The following is a 21,768-nucleotide window of genomic DNA, read 5'->3' on the forward strand; positions in this document are numbered from 1 at the left end:
TTATAAGCTTAAGTGTGTAGCAAACCAAGAAGGGCATGGGACAATTATAGTAATTTAGATGGAGTGGGGAAGTTGTCTATCGTTAATTTTTAGATTGCAGATTTAGTAAAAGTAGACGATACCTAGGCAACATGTAAGACATAAAGCAGAGACCTGGACTTTTGGTTGCTTATAATGTGGTCAGCCGTTGCCCCGCTGCAATGGCTGAGTGGTTACGGTGCCCGCTGCTGTTCCCAAGGACGGGTTCGATCCCAGTTGCGGCAGCTGCCTATCAGTGGAGGCGAAATGCTAGGCACCTGTGTACTGAGTGACATCAGTGCTCGATAAAGAGCCCCATGTGGTCAAAATTAATCCGTAGCGCTGCACTATGACGTTCCTCATAACCCATGTTGCCTTCGGACGTTAAACCCCATATTCTATACCATACCATAACTTTGACGTGTTCTGTGTGCTTGACCATTTAAGCTGCAGTAATTGCTGAGCACTTGTTGAGTTTTCATGGGTATTTTTATGTGTAAATGCACAATGTGTGACTGGGTGCATATCGACAATTACGTATGCATGGCACTCATGCTAAGACTGGCGTGCATGTGAATATTCGTGTCCATCGTGCAAATAAACGGAAGTTGCATAAATAGTGAACTAAATGTAGTGTCAAAATGTCTGTGAAGAAAAAATTCTCATGTTTGCATGTGCTGTTGAGTCATTTTGATTGTAATGTCAAGCGTGGTTACGTTCAAGATTGCAGCAATATCTCGGCACATTATGATTTTGAATGGTAAAATTTTGTCTGTCTTGCATCCGTTGCAGTTTCAAGTAAGGTGGACGCACACAGTTCCAACATTGCTGCCAACATGATTTGTGTGAATGGCTTTATTGTACACTGTTGGGAGTAAGGCTTCTAGTCCATCCGAAGTGCTCTGATGAAAAATACCTTTTATAATGGTACTTGTGGTTCTTTCATGTCATTAAAACTAAACTCAAATAATAAATAATGTGAGTTTGAGCTGCATAAGTGAAAGTTATGTGACCGCTTTGTTCATGACAGTACATTTGGTTCGGTTCAATCCGCTACAATGATAGAAGACCGTTCTGCTTTGAAACAGCTAATTGACATGCATTCAAGCTTGGGATGAGCAGCAAGAGAGAAAGCGTGCATATTGTTGACGATGCAATGTTGACCCTTAAGTGCCCCTGTTACGTTTTCAGTTTTCTTGCCTTAATTTTCTTATGGTCGCACTGGGCGACTCGATTTAGAAAACTGCCAAAAAATAGTCGCACGTCCTAGCTTTAGTCAAAACCAAGGAAAAGAAAACATGCATATTTATATTTTGTTTTATTTTTATGAATCAATTTTATTGGCGTTTCCTTTGAATGAGTGTGTTGATTTTCGTCAACTGCATAAATGACTTTCTTATTTATGTTGCAATTTTTAACGTTTAATGCTTGTTTTTTCTAGTTTATTGCTGGTTTCGGCTATTTGTATTTAATTTTCTTTGAGGGAGCTCGCGATGATGATGATGCTAGCGCTCTTACAGCGCCCCCTACAGTCAGTTAGCAAAGAAGAAAAAAAACAACATGGCGGTTGTTTACGTACGTTCGAATCGCGGTCGGCGGCTGTTGCGAGTGAAGTATTCGTCGGTGTCTCGTCTTTGTGGCGTGTGTAGTTCTTTAAATTTGCCACTTTTTTGTTTGTAACCAGTAGACCGCCTATGGAATGCGTGTTTACCTCCCATGCGTCCCTAAAGGTGAGTGAGCAGGACGCAAGCCCGCGCCGTCCAGGTACTGGCGTCCCTGATCTGGGTGTTTCCAGCTCATTCTGGAAAATATCTGTGCATATAGCTCTTGTTATAATCATCACGATGCAGTGCGTGGGCTGTGATATGTCGTCGCATTGACTTTCTCGTGATGCAAGGGTTGGAGAACATTGCAGCATGTCGTTTCCAGCCAGCCTTCGATCCTTCAAGACACTGATCTGGACACCGAATGGCGACAGTACCAGTTGACGACTGTTGTGGGTGCAAGGTGGCGTAGATCTGCTAGATTACAGAGAGAAGCAATTGCCGGCAGAATAATCGCAAGACTAATCCACCTGTGGCTCGCAACCACCTCAGTGGGCTGAAAAATGCTCGGGACAGAGCGAAGCAATAAAGCTGCACGGTGCGAACGCTATAGATACGTTGCTTACGTCTCATGTAGTACCTATCTGAATTAAATGTTCTGGAATGCACTGGCAGTGTGTACTTCTGCTCTTGAGACCGAGTCGTCCTTCATGGCGCAGAAGGAGTGCACTGAACGCATGTGCATACGCTGGGCGGCGCACCTTAAAAATAAAATTGTTTCCATGTTCACTGCATGTTTTCAAAGGCACACGAGTTCTAAGGTAATCCTCCGAGTTCTCGTTCTGCTGGTATAGTCATATTTGGTCTGTGCAATCAATGACTCTGTGCCCACATACTGTCAAAAAGCAAGATTTGTCAGATCTTTGTCAGCCAGAGATGATGTGCTGGCATGCATAAATTGATATATAGCATCGTGACAGTGTGACACTGAACACTTTATTAAGATGTAATAGCATGTAATTTCGATGTTTGTGTAAGCCAGTGTATTTGCCTTCATTGAAAAAGATATTCAAGACAGTGTTTTGGTGTTCGTATGAGGCGGGACAGAACTTGTGTACAAAGTATGCGATAGCCAAGTGCTCAGGGCGAAATGTCACCTATCACTGCCTCTCGCCGGGGCAGGTGGCCCTCTGGAATTGTTTACTTCAGCATACTGCAAAACTAAAATATGTGAAGAGCTGCGCTCAAATTTCGCTTTACCGACTGTAGTTATTGGCTGTCGATTTTTTTTTTTTTTGCACGTGGTTTACTGCTGATACAATAACACACATGGCTCAGTCTGTGCATTGTACTGTGTGCTACTTACTGCATGCAATGTGCAATGCTTCAAAAGCAAGGGTTCGGGCAAGTTGTTTGTTCTAGTTAAGGTTGGTCGCCGAACAGAAAGGGACGACACGGGAACCAGACACACAGCACCGACTATCGAGATTTCTGTCAGTGCTGCATGTCCGGTTCTCGTGTTCGTGCTGTCTTTATTTCTTTGTAATGTGACCAACCTTAGCTTCAAAAGCAGTCTTCGCACTATGTACAGGGAGGGTGCACAGAGAGGGCCTGGTAATAAGCGTGCTCATTTTGTGCTCGTGTCTGTGTACAGCACCTGGTGCTAACTGCTCGCTATACTGCACATTTAAATTTAGGTGCCAAATGTACTTCTCTTGTGATGCAGTGTGTGCACACCAGGGAATGATCTCGCATTTTGCATGGTGCAGCGAGTACCCTTCTCCTTAACATGTAACAAACTGTAGCTGCCTTTCAAAAATATCATTTTAGTGCATCAGCATCAGAACCCCCCATGTTGGAATAATCCGTCAGGCTGAAGCCTCAGGTGACAGAGTGGAGGGAGTGAAATCCACCTTCACGAAATTGCAGGGAAGAGGGAAGAAGAGAGGGCGGGAGGAGGCGGTTGGCAAGCGGTTGCAAATCTGAGTCGAAGGGTGGAGAGAGTGGATGTGTCACTGATGGATGGGATTTCATCGGGTGAGTGGAGTGGGGGTGTCACGTAGTGATTGATGGTACCCATTCGTACAGTCTTACCCTGTCAGCGGCTGCTCGGTCCGGCAGGAACATAATGCTAACTTTGGCTTATGGGGTTTAACGTCCCAAAGCGACTCAGGCTATGAGAGGCGCCACAGTGGAGGGATCCAGTAATTTCGACCAACAGTGGCCCTTAACGTGCTCCGACATCGCACAGCATCTGGGCCTGTAGTGTGTCACCATCGGAATACAACTGCCGCAGCCGGGATCATACCAGCGTCTAATGGAATTTAATTTTGTCGTTACACTCACAGTAAGATTAGTCTTTCCCACGTACAAGTTGTATTTAATGTCAGAGTCCAAGGAAGGGCAGCTTTCCAAAGCCACAGCTGGGCTTGTACGGCGTAATTAAGCACCATTAACATCCTTTAGAATCAATTAACGTGTTTGTACTATGATTACACAATGGACACGGTATTTATCAAGGCAAACAATGGCAGCGTATATATGCCTGCAAATGTTTAAATCAAGAATAGTATCTGCTAGCTTATTAAAAATATATCATTTATAAAAATGACCGTCCAACTTCTCAGAAGTACCAAATCTGTGGAGAAATACAAATTGCAGATTGCCAATATGCCTAGGAAAATACATTTTGGCTGTCAAAAAAGGATTAGGAGCACTTTATTATTAATTACGCGAGGATTGTGGAGAGATGGGTCGGGTCACACCCAATAGTGCAAAACATGAACCCTTAGAAAAGATGCGAAGTTGTGGTGCATATGCACTCATATGCTGTGCATAATGGGCTGCCTTGCATTACCATAACCTGTCCAGGTAGACTGCCACAAGTCAATAAAAATATCCGACATATACAACCGCAGTTTTCAGTTAGGTAGACATTTTATTTGCGACATTCTTAATCTAGCTGGCAGGCTATCACCAGCCCGAGGTGAATGTGATGTGCAGGATTAAACGGGTGCCATATCTGGATACTGGAGTAAATGTGATGTGATGAGCCTTGGGAGCATTCCTCTTCACATGGCGCCAGGCAGTCTTGCGGCCACATAATACGGCTGACAGTGCTTCATTCTGTAACCTGTAATACCGCAGTTACTTGCATCATGGATGCAGTTTATTGTGGGAAAAAATTAGAATGGTAAGTTTGGTGCATTTATTACATGGTGTAAAACATGGTGTGGTCAGTTGAACTTTCCCCAGATTTTGATGATTGATGTAGGGAAAGCATTTATTATGCAAATGCATCCATTATTTAAGTAAATATGGTGTACAAAAACCTGGAATGGAAACAGAAATCAGCATCTGCAGGATTGAAACAAATTCCTAACAACTCTGCCACAGCACCATACCCATGACTGCCAAGCCACATTTTAGCCCCTAGCCTTTCACTCTACACTGTCCCTAATCTGTTCATTCCCAATGGGCCAGACATGAGGCCGTATGGCACTCAGGTATCCGTATCTGCCTATATGGACATGCCACGTTGTCTACTACACAGCTTTTTAAACACTTGTAGCAACAGAGTCAGTTTTCTCAGAAGTATGAAACTTTGTTGCAATTAGTTTTATGACACACCCAGCACATTAACAGGCATTCTAGCCAAATTATAATTTCGTTGCAGTTGGGTTTTGAAGCATTCTTCATTAATGAGTAAAAAGGAAATGACATTAACTGGGCACTATATGTTTCATCTAAGCTGCCTTCTCGACAAATAGGGGCATTTTAGAATTTCTAGGCAACAAAATTACCACAGTGTTCCCATCACACAACAGAAGGCTCATTGCTTGGAAGGCTGGTGGAGAGACACTGTGTAAGAGCCAAGCAAGTTCATTTATGAAGTGCTTTATCATGTGAGGGAAGGCTATTCACGGCTGTTTCTACCATGGCAATATAAGTTCGTGTCACAAATTGCACCAGCAATGCTCTGAAAAATGAGTAATACTGTTTTTCTGTTGCAGCAGTATTCTCTTTGCAAAATAAGATGAATAGTAGTTTTGCGCTGCAGCTTTCAGTGTGCAAGATGACAGCTACAGCTTAGCCTTTTGTCAAGAATACTTTTTCTCACATGCATTGCAGAACTGTAGAACCACATATTGTAAACTGTCCTAAAAGGCAAGGTGTGTTGCTGGGCGAGTTGGCTGGGGTACATCTTGAGAAAAACAGTGCTTGCAGACAAAGGACCAGAACGAGAAGGACACACAACTGCGCTGTTTTTTTTTTTGTGCCCTTCTTGTTCTGGTCCTTTGTCTGCAAGTGCTGTTTTTCTCAAGATGTCCTAAAAGGGCGGTGCACTGTGACAGCACGACGCAACAAAGAGGAATGCAGCATGGAGCGACACTTCATACTAATTTTATTGAAGAGCGCATGCCTCTATGAGTGCATCACATGCAGACAAAATGAAATCAAGCAGGGATGACGAAGAAATAAAATTATAGTGAATGCAAGGCAGGTATGAACAAGAAAATGAGTGCACTAATTTCCCAAAGATGAAAAATGTTTGCCAATTGTCAGAAGTTCTCTGTTGAGCAGTGCCAGAGAGGGCGTACTCACACAAGCAGATTCTGAGTAGGAAATGAGGGGCCTGAAATATCTCAATTTCTTAATTGTCGGGTTTAACATTCGGGAGCGACACATGGGCTATGAGGGACACCATAATGGAGGTCTATGGATTAATTTACACCACCTGGGGCCCTTTAATGCACGCTGACTTTGCACAGCACATGGCCATCTTTGTATTTTGCCTCCACTGAAATGTGGCCGCCATGGCCGGATCAAACCCACAGCCTTCGGGTAAGCAGTCTAAGAATGCCAGAGCCACTGAGGCGCCGTGGCGGGATGAGTTCTCCATTCCTAGGAGGAAAGTTTCAGGGAAAAAAAATGACTAGAAAAGAAATGCCAGAGGCCTGTAGTGTACCGTCAATGGTGCTGCTTGATATGGGATATGATGGCGCACCTTTCTCATGACCATGTGGGCTTCAAGAAAATTAGCAAATGGCACTCCTCTTCGCTGCTGTGTCTTGAGCTTGCTATGCTAAAGCACTTTGTCAGAATAGCCCGCCAACTAGCTCATAACACAATCCTAATCCCTCACCTGAAATCTGCCATCTTCAGCTGGCAGGGCCTACAAACGCCAGCACAGTCAGATGCTACTTTCTGGCTGCTGTGCATCTGGCACAAGTGTAGCTCCATTATAGCAACAGCATGCATGTGCTTGCACTTGTGCACATGCGTTGCATGGTCAACACGTACATGTGTACATGTTGTGGCAAGCCTCGCACTGCTCACAATGGAGCTTGCAGCCACTGCACGATTTGCTAGTTCTTTCCACTGTGTGCTTGAAGTTCACCAAACTTTGTGACTTTACACGCCACTGGCCATCTCCAACTCTCTCAGTACTGGACTTAGAAAGCTCAATCCCCACTTTATGCTTCCTAAACAGGGCAGATTTGCGGTGGTCTGCTCCTCCTTTGACACCTGTTGTAAAGTTTTTCGGATGTGAAACTGACGAGTACTTTGATTAATGTATCCAATCACCCATTTACCTTGCCACCAAAGTGAGAGTACTTCAGTGCCTTGTGCATTGACTCCAAGTGATTATTTGTTGTTAATCCAATGTACTGCCGATAGCAGTAGGCCCACTGACATGCCCTCTTTGCGTATGTTTTCTCAAAATATCTGACAAAGCCAAAGGCAATTAAGCCGATGCTCTTTGGAGTGGATACCAAGAAGTGCAGGGAGCAACTGTTGAGACTCAGTCTCATCTGTCCACTTCATCAGAGTGTGCAGCATGTCCCTTGTTGTACTCCTGCAGTCCTTGTTTGTGACTGTATTCAGGTGCGTGCTCCAGTTGTGTAGCACCTGCCAGCTGCAAAGCAGTCGACTCCTCAAGGGACCCATCACCTGCTCCCATGCACTGCCATAAACAGGGGCATCATCAGACATAAATGCCTGACATGGTATTGTGTTTTTTCTTTGATGGCCTCGAAAAACCTCAACACAGTGCCCGTGTTCACCCTTTTTGAAATCAAGTAGGCACACTGGATACCAAAGGCATCTTGAGAAATTGTGAGCAGGGTTGTCAGTTGGAATCAGTACTTATTTATGCCATGGGTGGAGTCAATGCACAGTTTCGCTGCCCCCAATTCATAAAGGAGCTCTCGTTGTGGGAACGTCATTAATGCTAACTCAAAGTCGCCATCTTGACTGTTGGGGTCACCCTTCTTCCTGTAATACAACAATGGCGACTCATTTTCTGCCCTCATTTCTTCGACCCATAATTCAACACTCTTAAAATCGTCTGGATCTCTCTGCTCTGTTTTGCCAATCCTAAACTTATCTGCAATGTTACGGAGGTCCTTAGTGGTCACAAGTTGCATCCGTGGGCTTGATCCACTTGTACCTGCTCGGATGTTGTGCACAATGGTTTTTTTCTGGCACTCCTTCTGCTAACCGGCCTGAAAATTGTACAGAAAAAAACTGTTAACATCTCTGGTTCATCTGCCTACAGCCATGTAATAAAGTGACAAATACTTCTGGTCAGATTCCTTCATCTTCCACTTTGTTCCTTTTCACAGGTGACACACAGTTCATCTTACTTTCATTTAACTTTTGTGGCACTGCAAAGCACACGACAAAATGGTTGTTTCAAAGCCAGATGGACTTTATTTTTATGAGTTTAAACTTGCATACTGCAATGCAAAACAGGGAAGTTATATACAGCGTGTTATAAATGCAGAATATAACAGCACTGAAAATGTGGACAAGAAAAGAATAAGGACATGTGCTTCACATCCTGTCCCATTTCATTCTGCATATTCAAAAAATGCACCGATTCGCCTGACAGCAACCTTTAAAGGAGTAGAGACACCAAATTTTTGAACGCGATCTTCGTTTCTTTGGACTTGTGCACAAGACAATAGTGTGCACGAGTCACAATGTAGAATTCACTTATGCCAAGTGAATAATTTTTAAGTGAATATTTTTCTCATGCTGTTTCAGTTTCAACACCTGAATGACTGCTGCTAAGTCAGAGACAATTGGAGGGCATGCCAGTCATACATAAACTGAAATATAAATGCTGCTTGTTCGTTTCTTTTGCGATTTCAACTCTTGTGCAGGCTTGTGTTTTATATTAGTGGTTTTTGAGGAAAGGAAATGGTGCAGTAACTGCCTCAACCATGCCATGAAGGAAAGAAGGAGTGAAAGAAGCAAGAGAGAAAGAGGTGCTGTAGTGGAGGGCTCCATAACAATTTCGACCGCCTGGGGATCTTTGGGCACTGACACTGCGCAGCACGTGGGCACCTCTTGCCTCCATCGAAACTCAGCTGCCGCAGCCGGGTTCTAACCCGGGTACTCCAGCTTAGTAGCTGAACACTCAAACCACAGCCGTTCCTGCGAGCGTTACTGATGAAGTGCCAAAACAGCCAAATAATTCTAATTAATGAAAGTTCACTGCAGATGATCTCTCTTATGAGAAAAAACATGGCTCTTATACAACCATTAGACTGGTGGCGTTGGTTTGATCAGCAACAAAATGCCTACACTTTTGACAGGCAGCCAAAAAAAGAGGCTAGCATCGAGTGCAACTGTCAGTCATTCAAGACACGTTTCATGGAGCTCAAGCCGACTTCTAACGGATGAAGTTCAACGTCAGCCGATTGAGCGACAGACCTAGGATAGTCAATGAAACCAGCAGAAAAACAAAAGAACAGACATTGGAGTAGTTCAGTGCTAGATGGCATTCCTAATTATGTTCAGTTCGAAAGACTGGACCCCTTCCACAAAGCATCTCTAAACTAAACGGCATGAAGTTCGTACAGACTGTGCTGTGCATGCAATGTGCCGTGGATCAATTGTTTTTCACCCTTCGATGTGACCAAGTAGGCTCAAGTGAATTGCACTACAGTCAGATACAACTCGAGAACGAAGTGGCAGATGCCCCTTAAAGAAGACCCCCCAGTCAATGGCGTCAGCTGATTTTCATCAGTTAATCCAATTAAAGCCATAACTAATCCCCTTTCACCTGCCACCCTCTCCTGCAATGCTACCCCCTAGGATTAACCATGACATCATGAGAATCGGTCGACGCCATTGGATGGCAGGCTTCCTTTGAGGGGCATTGGCCACTGGGTTCTTAAGCTGTGCCCTACTATAACTTCTTCCGCCCCCTCGTTTTGTGGGACATGCCTTCTCCCACTTTACAATAGGCATTTTCGTGTTGTCCCACCTCTTTTGTGCCACAGATGCATCACAGGAGAATAAAAATCATTGAAATGATCACTCGAGTTAATGAGCAATATCTTCCCCTAAAATACATTTCTATTGCACTTTCGTCTCCCATTTATGAAAGGTTGCTGGAGTGTAGCTTCTAAACGTTTTCACATTCCGGTACAGTCAACACAGCATGCACAAATGCTTTGTACAAGAGGAGTGGCTAACCTGCAAGTACTCTGGCATCATCCTGGGACAGCCTTTGGTGGCAGGCCTCATTGAAGTGTCCGTAGTGTTTCTTTTGAAACACTAAATATACCTTGCCCTCTTTCTTCATGCTAGAGTAGCAAAGCAGTGTTCGCCGATTTTGCAGCTTCCTTGCTCCTTTTCCTGCCTTTGGCGCTGTTCTATAGGAAGCTCTTCGTACGAGCCGAAACGGTGGAAGTGCCGGTAGCGTTTAAAAACCCTTGGTGCACATTCCTTCTTTCCTGTAGAAGCTATAAAATGGCAGCAAGTTTTGCTTTCTTCTCCGTCTTTGCAGGTGCAAAATCCTGAAACGGAAAGATTGTAAACATAACTAAGCACTCCACATAGTATTAGTTAATTATTAGTGTGAAAGCACAATTCCGAACGGTAAACCCCGAGCAAGATCCTGCGATGTATGTGGGTTTGTGCCAAGAGCATAGCAACGGCGACATAGCAACCACAGCCTCACAGCAGCATTGTAACATAGTTATGACACGATGCCAACATATGATGTTAAGTCCCTGACCACTCATGACTAAAAAGAAATTTTTAAAAATTGAGGCGTGAACAAAGGTGGGCTCCATTTTGATAAAAACGTGTACACAATCATAGCACATGGATAACGGCATAAGGCATCCTTAGAAAGCCAACAGTAAAGTAACAAGACAAGGCAATGTTCATGAAATTCTGCTTTTGCAACTTCTCTGTCAATTTTTTGTGTATCACACTACTTTCATTTTTTGAAAAGCAAGGCCAAATTAAAGTTTGTACTTTTTACATACACTAATGAAAAATGCATGTGCTATGGAGTGGGCACATATGCAGTACTCTCGCACTACTACTGGCGCTCTGCCTCTGCCAAGTGCGCATGACAACACAGATTTAGCTTCAAATTTTTAGCCGTTTGCCTGCAGTGCAGAACTGCATTTCCCAGCTTTTTTATTGTTAAAAATTTATCAGTCATTCGCTTACTGTTTTTTTCCTGCTATAGCGCATGGGGAACAATTTTTGGCGAAAATTATTAAGTTCAGGTTGTTATTACACGGACTGTTACATGGAAGTATTTCAATTTTACTACAACCTGCGAAAACTCATTCCTGCACAGCAACCTTTTACATGGCCCTGTCCTTTGACCACAAATTCAGGTCAGCGCTGTTGACTTCTATAGGCAGAACAATACTGGACATTCTTCCTACACACTTCAGCGTGTTGCGATTGCCATGGCTTCAGCGCTGCTAAGCCAGTGCATGCCGCGGCAATGTTGTGTGTCCTGTCGAGACATTGCAGGTGCCTGCAACAAAGCATAAGCAAGGCCTGTAGCAGCGAGTCTGCTGCAAGGACCAGTTTTTTTCCTGCAGTGGCCACTTTAAATATGAAAGAGAGTGCACTGCTTGTCACTTTGCTTATGGAGGAGCTAGGACACCAAAAAAAAATTCTGCAGACACACATAAGACTGCTTACCAGAGAGAATGCCAAAGCATTAAAGTGCACAGTCATGCTATGTAGCAGAATGACGAGTCATGAGTGCAAGGCATGACTACGCAACTTTGTACAAACTCTGCACACCTTATGTTACTAGTAAAGTGCTGAGTCATGCTACACTTCAGAATGATTAGGAGTCAAAACTATGACTACCTAAACTTTGTACAAACTATACACCTTACATTACAAATAAGTGCAAAATGACTATGACAAGTCATGGCTTTCAAAGGTTATAGTACGTTACGTTTCACATTTCACTCGAATGCCCGCAAAGGCTACCTCTGCAGATCTGCTGCACTAGACTAAGCCCATTGAAATAAATAAATAGCAGCGCAAGGAGACAAGGACAAGAAGAGACAACAAGGACGGCGCTGACGTGCATGACATCGCATGACAAAAAACGTGCATGACATCGCTAAGTTTTTGTGCACAAAACCACGTGCAAGTTTCCCCAGGTGAGTGTAAGCCCGTAAATAAAAAAAAAGAACGCGCTTTGTGTTTACAAACTTAAAATGCGCGCGCTCTAAAAGTCAATAAACTGCAACTTTTAAATCGGTAATCTAAGCGCGCGACTGCATCCCGCTTTGTTTGGCCCTTTATTGCTTTGATCACTGCGTGCGTGCACGCAGTAGTATAGACTTCGTTTCTTACCTTTATTCGAGTCGAAGACTAGATTCTCTTCCTCGAAGTTGTGGTGCCGTCGCAGGTCACGAAGGGCGACAAAATGCTTCGGACGTAAGTCGCACAAGAACGGCCGTGCCTTACTACATGTTATTGTTGTGACTGGGAGAAGGATGAAAAGGAAATTGCATGGGCCTGCCTACTGGCTGGAGCCGAGCCACCACCGCTGCCGCGTACAGATAGAGAAGAGATCAGAGGAAAGAGAAAAAGAAAAGACGCGTCGCAGCAACAACTGCGTCCTTCCCCATGAATATCCTTGATGGGTGTTTTTAAATTACTAGTATTGAAGAACGCCTTGTCGCAAATCGCTGAAGCAACGCCATCGCACGCATCCGTCTCCATGCTCAAGGCAAAAAAATAAACAAGCGAGCAAGAAATGCACCTTGGGATACCTCGGGATATTGAGCAAGGATTTTCACGAAGAGTTGAGATTTTCCCTGTCGGTTGAAGCGCAGTGTTCCCCAAAAGTCCCCACAGAGTGACGTAGAGTAGAGCAGTGACGTCTGTTCTCGGTTGGCCAATCGCAACGAGGATCACCTTCCTCTGATTACGCCCTCCGAGAAAGGCCGGACAGGAGACGGGAGACGAGCTTGGGGGGAGGGGGGCTACTGCCCACAGTCTTCCAGAGCTTCCTTTGTTAGTCACCCCTGCCCTGACTACAGCGTCGCGTACACGGGGGGAAGACGCCGTCAAAATGCGCGGCTGTCTACAGCCCCGACAAAGCAACAACTGCATGCACGCTTCCGCTGCGTGTGCGCTAGGCGCGGTTCTGGTAGCGCCCAGTCTCGGCACTGGGTGAGTGAAATGGGCGACTGAAGTGCGTTTTAGTCTGAGCTTTTCATTTGGAATTTTCAGAGTGGAATAACTTTCGTTTGCATGCTCCGATTTCAATAATTCTTTTTGCTCTGGTCTCTGGAAAGCATGATGAATCTATTTAATGATATTAACTGGTACTGAGGAAATCATCGCGGTGCCCCTTTAATGGGGTTAAAAATGCGGCTTGCGATTTTTGACGAAATACGCTGAACGCAAGGAACTCAGGGCACCTTTGTTTTACCTTAGTTGCTTCGCATGCATGCTATAATTGGATTCGAAACTGCAACTTGAAAACCACACAAAATACTAGTCTGATAGTCCAGAGTAATGCCCTTTTTCATTGCGAGAGAACTTGGGGAAAAGCTTTAACCAGAAATTGCGGATTTTCTATTGAGTCTGCAAGTGTAGAAGGCAAAAAGAAACACTACGGAAGTATTACACATATCCTTACCAACTAGTCAGCAGTGGAAAATTAATTAAGCGGTTCTGATTTCTGTCGTGCATAAGCGGTAAAGGACATATTCCCGAATGCATCCTATCTCAAGTCATATGAGTTCAAACCCGCTGTTAGCCAAAGTAGTGAATCTTTAGTGAGTTCTTCTCACCAAAGACGAATAAATAAATTCTCACCATTCGGCCGCAATTCCACTGCGCACGACGTCAAGCAAGCCATTTCGCAATGAGAGTGGGTACACAGAAGTCGTCCTCGTGCTTTTTGGCTCGCTCTCTTCTCCTGCCGAAAAAATAAAGGCGCATGTAGTCAAAGCAACATTTACTACAAAAACCACTTTAACTTCCAGACGTATATCAAGATAAAAGAGTTTTAGTACTTACAAATAAGATCTTGCAGGCGGTACGAACAGCGTCGGAGCTCTCCTAATATATGAGTGTGGCTTTTCGCGTGCACAGACTATGAACGGTGCTAGCTCGAGTGTGCATGCATTTTCGTCGCGTTGGTTGAGCACGTGGTTGAGCTCCGCCGTGCAGTCAAGAATGAGTCGCGCGGTTCCAAGACGAGCAGTGGAGACGATGGGGGGGGGGGGGGGGGGGGGGGGTTGGCTGGAGGGGAGAGAGTATTTTCCTTTACACAGGTTTTGTAGTTCCGAGAAAAGTCCTCGAGCTGAAAGGTGGAGACAGGGAGGTGGAGGAACAGCGAGCGCGTAGCTGCGCGCGAGGGAAAAAAGCTTTGAGAAAGTGACAACCAAAAAGAAAAAATAGCGCTTCGCGGGGTGGGGGGTTAGCCCGCTACCTGGAAAAGGGCACGGCCGGGAGAACAGGTGGGGAGATATTGGACTTGAAGACTTGAAAGAGAGAGGGAAAGAGGCCAAAACCGTGAAAAGGGTTTGGAATTTTTGGAGAATGAGTCACATGGCCACAGGCAGTACAGAAAGCAATATCTACAAGAGAGAAGTGGATGGGAAACACGGAAGCGTCAAAGTACTGCAGAAAAAGCCTGAAAATTTTGAAGTGAAAAACTTGGAGCTTCAAGATGCATTTCGCCAAAACGACTTGAGACACTCGCGTATTTTGTGGGGCCGTATGATGCGGCTTCTGTTAGTTCAAGATAGCTTAAAATGTTACCACATAATAAAAAAAATATAAAGCAAAAAAAATATCCAATCAGAATGTGCGCTCTTTCATAGTTTCATGTACCGTACATGCGCCAAACAAGCTAGGTTAACATGCGTCTAACGCCAGTTGTCAGTCCATTTATTCAGTGGTCGTCGAAGAATCCTCAAATTGTTTGTTGGTGTGGAAGATTTTCGCAAAAAAAGCAAAAACAAACAAAGGCATGTTGAATTGTGGTTTGCAACTACTTTCGATGGTTTTCATCAATAAAGGTGATGTTCGAAAGAAAAAAAAATTTGCGAGTAAATATGCAAAGACGTGAGCAAAAGCTATATAGCCCCCATGCAAATTACGCAGCAGAAGATTAAAATGGTCAAAAACAACAATTTCCAACACTACGATTCGCAGAAAAGGAAGAAAATAGCAAATCAGAAAACACGGGAAAGGCGCGATCACAGGGCACGGCGTAGGGAAGCGTAGGAATCGCTTAGCACGTGTCCGCGTGCGTTTATGAAGCACCTTCCTAATATTTCACGAGCGCAACGCATAATTCGACATTACGAGGCGACTGCTTCGTTTCTGGACGTTGCCAAAACTGAGCACACTTTCGGTTTAGCGAATGCACTTGCGCTAATCTATTACGTTTGTATCGCGATCTCCATGAAGCAGACACCAGCTGCGCACTGCGGCAGTGAATTTCTAGAGCGAATAAAAAAAAGTGATTTTTTATTCCAAAAACTTAATCAAATGAAACTTATTTGATTTTTGTTGAAGGCGCCTGTTGACAATTTTTGTTGAAGGCGTCTCGGGTGTAATCAGAACGTTAATTCTGATCAACAGGACTTCGATCGCAATTCTCCTAAACGTATTATTGCTGCTCACTGCGCAACCAGAGTGCAGCTTTTCCAACGGAATCATGGGTAGCTTTGCTCACAAACTGCAAAAGTGTTCGGTTAAAATATAATAATAAATAAAACCAAATCTTTGAACTCACATGTTTTAGCGCGTTCGAAAATTATGAACTGCCGATGTGGTACTCGACAATAAAATTAATTTTGAACCCATTTTAATGGATGACACAATGTTTACCAACGTTTGCCAGTATACTTTGAACACTGGATAAGCGGTGGCAATCCTAGGCCAATATAGCCAGCTCCCGGAAATGGCACAGCCAATTCTGGCAAAGAGTGGAACAACACTGGCTAACATGGCCAATGATAGCCAGGATTCGATGATGGCACAGCCAGCAATGGCAAACAGTGGGAAAATCCTGGCTAACCTGGCCCATGATAGCCAGGATCTAATGATGGCTCAGCCAATACTGGTAAAGCGACGGACAACCAGGGCCATTGTTGGATGTGCTAAGGAGTGGCACAACCAATATTGGAAACTCATTGGGAACTCTGGGCCTACTTAGGGCCATGCTTTGCCAACAGTATTCCAATATTGGCCCTCTGTCATGTGCTACCTGGGGTACCACACCCCGTGGTGTGGGCCGGCAACGTCCACGTAATACACATGTTGTTGGTTACCATAGTATCGCGCCAACGCTTCCGCGCGCGCCTGGCGACGACGGCTATGGTCTTCTCTGGACATGTTGCGGGGAAGGGGTCGGACCCGGAGGGCGCGTCTCCAGGGTTCTGGCACTCTCTCCCTTTCCTCAATATGGTAGTCACGTTTGATGTGTAGCCGGTCCAAGAGGCGGCGACCGGACGTGGTCTGTGCAAGACGCGTGTATTGGTTGACTAAGTGGGCTTCTCGAAGCTCCCGGAATGTGTTTACCACGCCCAAGGCGAGAAGTCGCTGGTTGGACGTGGTGACCGGGAGGTCGAGAGCCCGCTTGATGACTTTCCGGTGGATGACCTCCAGTTGGTCATCATCATGTTTGCGCAGGTGCAAGTAGGGGGTTGAGTACAGGATTCTACTCGTCACGAAAGCATGGGCAAGCCGCAGTGCATCCTTGCTTCGTAATCCGCCCCGCTTGTTGGAGACCCGGCGGACCATGCGGCCCACCTGGTCTCCCACTGTGCGAAGTTTGGCTAGGGTAGTGTCGACCCTGCGTTGATGGTGTATGAAGAGACCAAGGACGCGGATCTCCTTGGTCTCCCGGATCGGTCCCGAGGGGAGACTGATGCAAAGCGGAGTTGTGTTCCGAGGGGAGGGACGTATGTGCACAAATTCTGATTTAGATGGGGCGCACTGGAGTCCGCAGTAGGCCGCGTAGTCGTCGACTAGGGTCGCCGCTGCTTGCAGGCAGGATTCCATGTGGCCCAGGTTACCTTGCGTGGCCCAGATTGTAATGTCATCCGCATAAAGAGCGTGATGTATCCCGGGCAAAGAAGACAATTTGGAGGGAAGATGAAGCATTGCAAAATTGAAGAGGAGGGGAGACAGGACCGCGCCTTGAGGTATTCCCCTCGAGCCGATGGTGTATGACCCGTGTTCCGCATCTTGTATGCGTATGTAGGCTTGACGGTCTGTAAGAAATTGTTTTATGTAGTTGAATGTTTTGTGGCCACAGTTGGTGTTACTGAGGTGGTCCAGGATTACTTCGTGTTTGACGTTGTCGAATGTGCCTTTAAGATCCAAGGCCAGGACCACCTTGTCGTTGTGGGGACATTCGACAGGATCTAAGATGTCGTGGTGAAGCTGCAGAAGTATATCCTGTGCTGACTTGTGAGGGCGAAAACCGAACATGGTGTCCGCGAAAGTGTGCTGTGTTTCGAGAAAATCGGAGAGACTGTCGCGCACCATCGTCTCCATCAGCTTGCCGACACAAGACCCTTGTAAGGGACTGGATCGCGCTGACGAGCGCCTCCTCATCAAAATTCTTACTAACACTGTATTGTGTCCGGCTGTACTTAAACATTTCAACGAATCCTTTGATGGCACGTGCCAGTTCTGTGGGGAGATGGCTGACACCTTCTACATAGTTTGGGCGTGTCAATCCAACCCATCTATCCCCCCCAACCCCACCAGAGAGGACTGGGAGGCGGCCCTGCTCGGCTGTCAGGACCTAAAGACCCAAAAGGCCTTGGTTCACCGGACGCGGGAGGCGTTGCTTGCCAATGGGGCCCCGGAATAGGGGCTCCACCTAGTATTGTTAGGGGAAAGGGCCAATAGGGCCCACCACAATCACCTCCTGTAAATATTTATTTCACTATAAATGTTTTTCACCACCACCACCCGCACTGTGGAGAGATCTGCGATATCTTTCACATGGTGTGGGCATGTACTCAGAATCCTCACCTTCCCCCTTCCCCCACCCCCACCCGAGAGGCATGGGAGACTGCCCTCCTCAACTGCTACGCACTGGTGTCCCAAAGGGCTCAAGTAAAGCGGGCGCGAGACAGGGCCTCGTCGTGCGGTGTCCCGGAAGGATACCGACCATGCAGCAGGGTGTTCTGACCCTCAAACTCTTTTTGAATATTAAAGTTTTTCACCACCACCGCCAAATGAAGGAATGCAGTGCGCCGCGTCTACAGGTCACGTGTGGCTACCGGCCGCCGCTGAGCTTCTGCATGTCAGAGCGAACCCAAAGGATAGGACAGCAATTCACATCTCTCTGTCAGGAGGTCCTATTAGAGAGGTGGAGGAGCTCCGTATTCTGGGCTTTTTCATTCACCAAAGACTGAGACCGGACTCCACCTTTGTCAAAATAAAGAGAGTAGGCGAACAGGTAGGGCGCATGATCCACCTCGTTTCCAACAAGCCGGGCGGTCTGCGGGGCAGGGACGCGCTTCGGCTCGTCTATGCCTTCGTTACAAGCCGGATCCTCTACGCCGTCCCATATCTCCGCACTTCTAAGCAAGACGAGGCGCGAATAGACGCCATTATCCGCAAGGCAACTAAGCGAGCCCTGGATCTCCCGGTGGCTACCTCTAATGCCAAACTCAAGGCATTGGGGGTGCTAAACTCCTACCAGGAGCTGCGGGAGGCCCACCTCGTGAACCAATACACGCGGCTCATGCAGACGGGCCCTGGGCGCCGCCTGCTAAACCGCTTACACATCCAACACGACTGCACTCCAGAGGAGGCGGAGCGTATCCCAGTACTGTGGCGCCATATGCTCTGGGTCTCCCCGCTCCCCCGTAACATGGACACCGACATGCACGAAAACAGACGACAAGCGCGGGCTCGGGCTCTTGAGAGACAACACGGCTCCCGACCCCGTGTATATTATGTAGACGTAGCAGGGCCATCGCCCACGGGATTTTACACGGCCGCTGTAATTGACCAGGAAATGAACGTTGATGGACTCTCCTTTCGAGCCCCGAATTCAATGCGAGCCGAGGAAGTAGCGATAGCGCTTGCTGCCGCCCACGCCAATTCGATCACGGACTCCCGAAAAGCATGTGATCATTACTTGGCAGGAAGGATCTCCCCCTTAGCTGCTTGCATTCTAAGACGGACTGCTACTGATCCAACACCGAAAATAATCATTTGGGCTCCTGGCCACCAGGGCTTACGAGGTAATGAGGCCGCTGACGCGGCTGCCCGAGCGTTTATTCACCGGGCTCCTCATCCCAGCTCTTCTGGCTCGGGGACTAACCAGCCGCTGCTGCGATTCAGGGAAATAATAACGCATTATAGCGACAACCACCGCCTTTTCCCGCCCCCTGCAAAGGGGCTGAGTAAAACGGAGGAGCGAACTTTAAGGCGCCTGCAGACAGGTACTTTACTCTGTCCTGCAATAATAAAACATTACGATCCTAACATGGATGGACGATGCCCGCAATGTGGGGAAACCCGTGATATCTTCCACATGGTGTGGGCATGTACTCAAAATCCCCACCTCCTCCTTCCCCTACCCCTTCCAGAGAGGCACGAGGGACTGCCCTCCTCAACTGCTCCTCGCTTGAGTCCCAATGGGCTCTGTGAAACGGGCGAGAGACGGGGCCTCGTCATGCGGTGTCCCGGACTAGGGACGCCGACTATGTAGCGGGGCCACTCTGTGGCTCCCAAACACTATTTCATAAATTAACAGTTTTCACCACCACCACCGCTGCGCGACGACTCAAAGCGTCTTCGGTAACTTTTTTTATATTTTGTTTTTGATGTTGGTGCGACTGAGAGAAAGAAAACATAATCTACAGCTGGTATGACGTCACAGCACCAGTAGCGCCACAGGTGCGCGGCGCGGCGTAACTGCAGCCGGGCTATCTGAAGGAGCGAGTTGGTCGCCCATATTCACTCCGCTAAAGGTCAAACGTAACTGCGGCCGGGTCGCGCGAAGGCTTGAAAGTGCGAGTAGCATTGCTTTCGCAATAAAACGCATGCTTTCGAATTCCTCCACACCCGCCGTGGTGGCTCAGTGGTAAGGCGCTCGTCTACCGAGCCGGAGTACCCGGGTTCGAACCCGACCGCGGCGGCGGCGTTTCGATGGAGGCGAAACGCAAGAGGCCCCCGTGTGCTGTGGGATGTCAGTGCAGGTTAAAGATCCCCAGGTGGTCGAAATTATTCCGGAGACCTCCACTCCACTACGGCACCCCTTTCTCTCTCTCTTCTTTCACTCCTACCTTCCTCCCTTCCCTTACGGCGCGGTTAAGATGGATGTCTACCGAGATATGTGAGACAGATACTGCGCCATTTACTTTCTTAAAAAAAAAAACAATTATTCCTCCACCTAAAGAGACGTAAGTGCCCTGAGAATTATTTTTGACATTTTCCACTCTGAGCACGTGATATGCAAGCGGTGGCGCAGGTGTTACTCAAGGTGAAAGAGGCAGCGGCGAGGAGCGAGCGCAGCTGCGGCGCGTAGGCGAGCGATGGTTGGTTGGAAAAGCTTTATTAAGGCGAAAGCCTTTATTGCCGCATACTGTCGTGACCAAGGAATGTTAGCAAGTGTGTCCGCGTTTCGGCGTCACTACTTATAAAAAAACCGTGTCGAGGCTGGGAATTACATTCACCAAAGTTTTGAGCAACCGCTCGTCACACAGCATTCCCGGTGGCGTCATAGCATTTCTCTTTGCATACAGCTTATATGTTTTAGTCAAGTCAGAGGCTAGCTTGCGACAGGGGTTCTGACCAATGGGGTCACTAGGCGCCGTGGTCGATCCTTGGTCCAGGATGCCGCACTTTGCTGCCATCGTGGCTCGGCGTACAATAAATCGTTACGCTTCCTCGTCCTCGTTGGCCAGCAAGTGCTCCCACTGCATCACACTCGGGTTGTTTATTGTTGGCTCTAAGTCTGCCTTAGGGCAGGTCCATGTGACATGCTCAAGTGTAGGTTTACCCTGAAACCACGGACATTCGTCTGCGTATTGTGCAGGGAAAATCTTGTTAGTTTGTGCAGGTGCGGGTAGGTACTGGTTTGTAGTCTGCGCCAGTCTACCGCCTCCTCTTTGGTAAGCCTTTTGTGCGGAGCTGGGTAGCGTTTCCGCTGACTCCTGTAATGATCGAGTGTATCTGAGTACGTGGGGGTAACTGGGTCAAAGGTGCCCGTTGTGCAAAGTGTTGTTTGCTCGGTTGACGTACCCTCGAGCTAACCGTCTGCAGCCACGTTGCCCCGCCGCGAGACGCTAGTGAGGCAAGATGATCCAAGGCGAGATGATACTGAGGATCCGTCATCGCTATCCTCTGGCTCAGTTTCTGCATGGGCTGAGGCGGTCCGGCCTGCTTGGTTTCGTTCTTGAATTTTACGTGCGAGAATTTGGTTTTGGCGCCTGAGCTCCTCTACCTGCCGCTGTAGGGCGGATTCGGTGTGGGAGGGAGGGTGGGTGGACCTAGAGACTAACCCACTCCAACTTCTCATCTGAGTTTGTCCTTGTACCAGGGGCGGGAAATCGCTGGCTTTTGAAGACCGGCGGCCTCGTCGGGTTTCCGGATTTGACAAATTTGTTGTAATATAAAGGCACCAAAAAACTGCCGATGATTACGCTACTTCCTAATGCGAAATTTGAGCGCAGCTCATCAGCTGTTGCAGCTTTTCGATAGATTGAGGCAAAGAATTCGAGCAAGACATGTATGTACAATTACAGACAACTTGTTATTTTTCGCACGTTTTCCTGCAAGAAAACCTCCACTAGCAGTTCTTGATTGCAATGAAGGAAGCTTTGGGGTCAGAGAAATGGATGGATATATGCTCGACTTGCTGCCCCAGTGCCTGGTTCTTAAAGACGAGGTCTGTGCAAGTATTTCGGGAGGT

General features: G+C 46.9%; 1 protein-coding gene and 1 long non-coding RNA gene across 2 annotated transcripts in view; one reads left to right on the plus strand and one right to left on the minus strand.

Moving 5' to 3' along the window:
• Positions 1-4,756: 4,756 nt before the first annotated feature.
• On the minus strand, positions 4,757-12,789 carry LOC149336755 (uncharacterized). The gene is made up of 3 exons (XR_016284320.1): positions 12,207-12,789; positions 10,056-10,378; positions 4,757-8,071 (listed from the first exon to the last, which is right to left on the minus strand). It is a non-coding gene; the product is annotated as an uncharacterized LOC149336755 (long non-coding RNA).
• A 5,295-nt stretch (positions 12,790-18,084) lies between these two features.
• LOC149336756 (uncharacterized) overlaps positions 18,085-21,768 on the plus strand; it is a 34,610-nt gene continuing 30,926 nt past the window's right edge. Inside the window, exon 1 of the mRNA XM_089554228.1 lies at positions 18,085-19,294. Within this exon, the coding sequence (XP_089410354.1) occupies positions 18,085-19,294 (1,210 nt within the window). The remainder of the gene's footprint in view (positions 19,295-21,768) is intronic.

Source organism: Amblyomma mixtum, chromosome 7 (assembly GCF_055824585.1).
Source record: "Amblyomma mixtum isolate Tamu chromosome 7, ASM5582458v1, whole genome shotgun sequence".
Lineage (NCBI taxonomy): Eukaryota > Metazoa > Arthropoda > Arachnida > Ixodida > Ixodidae > Amblyomma > Amblyomma mixtum.